The 5,563-nt window shown below is 41.1% G+C and overlaps 1 protein-coding gene across 1 annotated transcript in view; it reads left to right on the top strand.

Moving 5' to 3' along the window:
• Positions 1-1,354, top strand: part of foxc1a (forkhead box C1a) — a 2,432-nt gene extending 1,078 nt beyond the window's left edge. The window contains exon 1 of the mRNA XM_060925893.1: positions 1-1,354. This exon is cut by the window's left edge and continues 1,078 nt beyond it. Within this exon, the coding sequence (XP_060781876.1) occupies positions 1-854 (854 nt within the window). The 3' untranslated portion in view covers positions 855-1,354.
• Positions 1,355-5,563: the final 4,209 nt, after the last annotated feature.

Raw genomic sequence — 5,563 nt, 5'->3', positions numbered from 1 at the left:
GCCCTGACAGTAGTAGCAGCAGCAGCAGCAGCAGCATGTCAAGCGGCAGCCCGCATAGCGTTCCATCATCTTCGGCTCGCCTGGAAGGCGGTAGTGGTGGTGGTGGTGGTGGTGGCGGCGGTGGTGGAGATCAGCAGCAGCAGCAGCAGCAACAGCAGCAACAGCATCATGCACACCACCACCACCACAACCACCACCACAACCACCACAACCCGCACCATGGGCACGCGCACGCGCAAGGTTTCAGCGTCGACAACATCATGACGTCGTTGCGCGGGTCTCCGCAGGGCGCCGGGGAGCTCACGCCGTCTCTCTCGGCCTCCACGCGGACAGGTATAAGCCCTTCGTTGTCCCTGAACTACTCTCCGAGCCAGGCGGCCGCGTACAGCTCGCCCTGTAACCAGAGCTCCACTACCTCGCACGCCACATACCACTGCAACATGCAGGCCATGAGCTTGTACGCGGCCGAGCGCGCCGGAACCACCGCCGCCAGCACCACCTCGGTGGACGAGACTCTGCCTGACTACTCCATCACGACCACCGCCGCCTCCTCGTCCTCTCTGGGCCACGCCAGCCACCTGGGTTCGACCCAAGAAGCGCACCATCCTCACTCGCACCAGGGCCGCCTCGCCTCCTGGTACCTGAACCAGGCCGGAGATCTGGGCCACCTCGGAGCCACCTACCCGACTCAGCAGCAGAACTTTCACTCGGTCCGAGAAATGTTCGAGTCGCAGCGGATCGGCTTGAATAACTCACCGGTGAACGGAAATAACAGCTGTCAGATGTCCTTTCCTCCGAGCCAGTCCATATACCGTGCGTCCGGGGCTTTTGTCTACGACTGCAGCAAGTTCTGACCCACTCCTCTGCGCTATATCTCTCTATAATATTATTATTATTATTGTTATTTTATTTCCCCCTATTTTTTTTTCTCCATAAACAAAGAATCTTTCATACTTATTACCCTTCTCCTCGCCATGGACACTGAACACACATGGTGTTGGTTTATTATGGACAGTGTTACTGCAAATAACACGTAAGTCTCCTTTTTCGCTTTTGCGAGCTATATGCTTTGAAAAGAAAAATACACGCCATCCATATTTCCACGGACTTGTTATTACGTGTAAATTGCGTCTAGTAATTTATTTCTGAAATGTAACCGGAACATTATGGACCAAACACCCGAACCGTTATGTTTCTAAACTTTTAATTGTGCAGAAATGTTCCACTATAACACGGGAACGGAAACGTGTATATCGCAATATTCACTCAAATTATCTCATTTTGTTGGAAAAAAAAGTATTCTGAAGGAAGTGCATTCTTTGTTTAATAAATGACCATTTTATTTGAGTTAAAAGCGTAGACTGCGCCTGATTTCTTACAGCACCGTTAAACTGCGTTATTGGGCTGCGACCTGAAAACTAACCTTCAGGAAAATGAACTCATTTACAGAAGACTGGAACTGGCACAGGTTTATAGCAGGGGAAACATCAGCCGCACTGTTTCTCGGCTTTTCAGGGGGGGGAAAACAACAAAACAAAGGTAAAAAAAAAATTATATATATATATAGCAAATTTTTGTTTTTCTTCTAAAATTGAAAATCTAAAATCAGGAGCTTAATATTAGACATATTACACAAAAATCAAGCACACATTATTATTATTATTATTATTATTTTTATTATTATTATTATTACATTTCTTGCACGACTATAAATTACTTCCAAAATGTGATATTCCTTCAATTATCGTCTTTACAACACACACACACACACACACACACACACACACACACACACACACACACACACCTGTGTCATAGCTCTTTGCTCAGCTTTTTAAAGATTTAATTTTAAGGAGGAAAGAAAAAAAACAGACAGTAAATGATGCTTTTAATGTCGGAATTTAGAATGTAGAATTTTCTAAATTGTTTGTTTGTGTTAATAGGTCTACCTGTTATCCCAACACTAACACACACACACACACACACACACACACACACACAGGCGGCAGTTGAGGTGACTGTTTTTTGTTTTGTTGACATTTTTAATAATCCAAGCCAAACTCACACTCAGGAGACTTTCCCAAGTTCCCTGGTTGTCAATCATTGAACTGTGTGTGTGTGTGTGTGTGTGTGTGTGTGTGTGTGTGTGTGTGTGTGTGTGATCATCCCGGTGACCTAAGGCCTCAATTGCTATCATTTAGATTCGAATCTTTGCGGATTGTCCACGTGTTTCTCTCTCTCTCTTTCTCTCTCTCTCTCGGTTAGCATTAGTAGGTTCATGGAATGGAAGCTGTGCCATAGACTGCTGTAAATACAATCCAGAGAACATGCACAACATGCAATCAGACTCAAGAACTGCAACAGAACGAGAGAAAAATAAGGAGAAACTGGAGGAAATGTAAATAAATAAATAAATAAATAAATAAAATCACAGGAAAAAAACAAAAAAACACACACACACACCCTAATCAGTGGTAACTGAAACAGTGGAGGCGTCAAAAAATACTACCCTTGCTTCATAATAATAATAATAATAATAAAAGAGCCGGTAATTACGCATGTGCAGTAATTGCGTCTATTAGTAGTATATTATTATTATTATTATTATTATTATTATTATTATTATTATTATTATTACTGTGGCTAAATGAAAGCCCAGTTAGAGTTAGAGACCAGGTCACTGCGCCCATGTGGACTATTTAGTGTCACATGTGAAGTGTGAACGCAGTAAAACGGGATTTAAACTCTTCATGTGTTACACAGAATCTCCACATCTGGAGTTTGGAGTCATTTTAATCTCTTGACTGAATGTTGGACTATTTCTGAATATCCTCCCCCTCTAAGGCCTAATGAAATTGTTGGACTCCATGTTGTACTGTAGATGAGTGGATCTTCTGGGGCGTGGGGTGGGGTAATAATAATAATAATAATAATAATAATAATAATAATAATAATAATAATATACTACTAATAGACGCAATTACTGCACATGCGTAATTACCGGCTCTTTTATTCTTATTCTTATTCTTCTTATTATTATTAATTTTAAGTGCTACTGTAGCTCTATAAGTGAAAGTTCACATCATTTTTGGGGGGATTTATCATAATGGCGCAATCAGGCACAATGAGTCACAAGGCCGCATTCTCTCTCTCTCTCTCTCCACTCGAGCAGTTGTAATCATGCTCATAAAAGTCATTAGAGCTTTTCCCGAGCAATAAACAAAACGTCGTGTTAGGGTTGAGATTGATGGCGCCCTGGTCGAGCGGCCAGGTCAGGAAGGAATAAAATTCAATCAGCGCGCTCCAATCGGGGAAGAAACGAGGCGGTGTGTGTGTGTGTGACCAGGGAAGGATGTCTGTCTGAGCTATAAGACAATCCGACGCGCACTCCCCTCCCACCCGACCCGGACCCCTAAAGCCCTTCACGATTCCGATTTTTCCCTCCATTCCTCCAAGGAGGTTCGAGTCCCCAACCGCACACTCCCGGATTGAAGGGGTGCCTGTGTCTCCTGTGCCTCCCGTTCCAACCGTGTGCTATTTTGAGCACCCTAGTGTGCAGCAGGGAGATTTAGGACGCGACCTTGCGCGCTTTCTTTTTGCTTCTTCTTGTCTGGGTTTGATTCCCCAAAAGGCCTCATGTTGGTGTTGATCTCCGTGCACTGGTTAGTTCAGTGAAGAGTGATGCGTTCTAGCCTTCAGATCGTCTATTTAATCACTTTATACACTTTTGGAGAGCTGTGCGCGACTGACTGATGTCTTGGTGCAGGCCGGCTGGAGCACCTGCGTCATTTCCGACCAGCACTTTCCAGTCACTAGGGACGAAACCATCCATCAGATTTATTCAAGAGCTTCAGAGGAGATAAATTAGTCTTCAGAGTATCACATCCTTCACTGGGTGATTGTTTTGAGGTTTAAAAAGTTGAACAATGTCAAGCTGATGAAAATCGGCTAATATGAAAATCATTATATTATATTATATTATATTATATTATATTATATTATATTATATTATATTATATTATATTATACACACACACAGAGAGTGAGAGAAGCCGCTGTTTGCCTCTGGATGTATTTCTACTCGTGTAAATCGCTCCTTCAAAGGTGCTGGAAAATAAAAAAGGAAAGAAAGAAAATGGGTGCGCATGCGCGCTTTCTCACTCCGCCACCGGGCTCCGGGTCAAGGAGCAAAAACAAAGCGGCTTGTGTGTGTAGGGCATTAGTGCACTGAAGAAGGCTATTAAAACACACTATTTAAAAAAAAGAAAATTGCGTTTAGATAGCCTGTGATAGAAGAAAATATATACACACATGCTGTAAAAGTGTGTGTGTGTGTGTGAGATTCGAGCTTTGCTTTCTAGTTCCTTTCTTTGTCCAAACAGGGAAACATTTCGAAAGCATCCTTCAGCATTTGGAGATGAGGATCACTTCATTTCACATCAGACTGTTTTTAGTCACTAATGAACTAATGATCTGACACAAGAGACTCAGTTTCTGAAACGGTTTGAGATCAATTTGGAAGGAAAAAAAATCACACAGAGAGCCTTTTTAGGAGGGAATAAATCAATAAATCACTGACTACTTTGGAGCTGGACATGAATGATTTATTTATTTATTTATTTATTTAAAAAAAAAATGATCACATTTACACCGAATAATTAATTCATAGCCAAGGTGTGCACGTGCACTTGTTCATTAATGTCTTGATATGGAGAGAGAGAGAGAGAGAGAGAGAGAGAGAGAGTTCAGAGTCATAGTCTCTCAACCCCGATATCATTCAAATCAAAGATAGAAAAATAAGTCCAATGAAATTCATGGCGCATTTTCCGAATAAATATTTTAGAGTAAAAACAAAAAAAATCAGGCATGTGAAAGCACACCTACATCCCATAATTTAACCTTCCACACCAATACAGAAGGCATCGTGTGTCGCAGTTTGTTTTGTGATATTGTTCATCCAGACTGACCTTTACACTGAGACTCACAGCAAGCGGGTCAGAACAAAAACAAAACAAAACAAAACATGAAAACAAAATAAAACACAAAACATAAAAACAAAATAAAAAACAAAATACAGAACAAAAAAAAAAACACGAAACAAAATAACCCAAAACAGAACATAAAACAAAACAAACACTATTTTGCTCCAGTCGCTGGGGTTATATGATGAAATTAATTTTTCTATCACTAGGACTCTCAGATTAAATCCAGGACTCTGTGGGACATTCAAGGGGGGAAACTGGTGAGGGAAAAAAAAAATAATAATAATTACTGCAGTTCTATTTGTCGGGGGTTCATCCATATTCGCGGTGTGTGTTTCAGAGAGAGAGAGAGAGAGAGAGAGAGAGAATCAGCTAATCTTTTTTTCTTTTTTTCAAAATTTAGTTTGTTGTGAAATGAAATTCTTCAGATTCTTGTTCAGATGATGAGACTGAAAACCATAAGCAGCTGTTTTCGGACCCGCAGCCTGTAATTAGTGTAAAGCCAGAGACACGTGTTTACATCAAAATAAAGGAATAATAATAATAATAATAATAATAATAATAATAATAATAATAATAAT

Source organism: Neoarius graeffei, chromosome 1 (genome assembly GCF_027579695.1).
Source record: "Neoarius graeffei isolate fNeoGra1 chromosome 1, fNeoGra1.pri, whole genome shotgun sequence".
NCBI classification, from domain to species: domain Eukaryota; kingdom Metazoa; phylum Chordata; class Actinopteri; order Siluriformes; family Ariidae; genus Neoarius; species Neoarius graeffei.
Note: the sequence above shows the minus strand (reverse complement) of the source record. Positions and strands in the feature narration are given on the sequence as shown.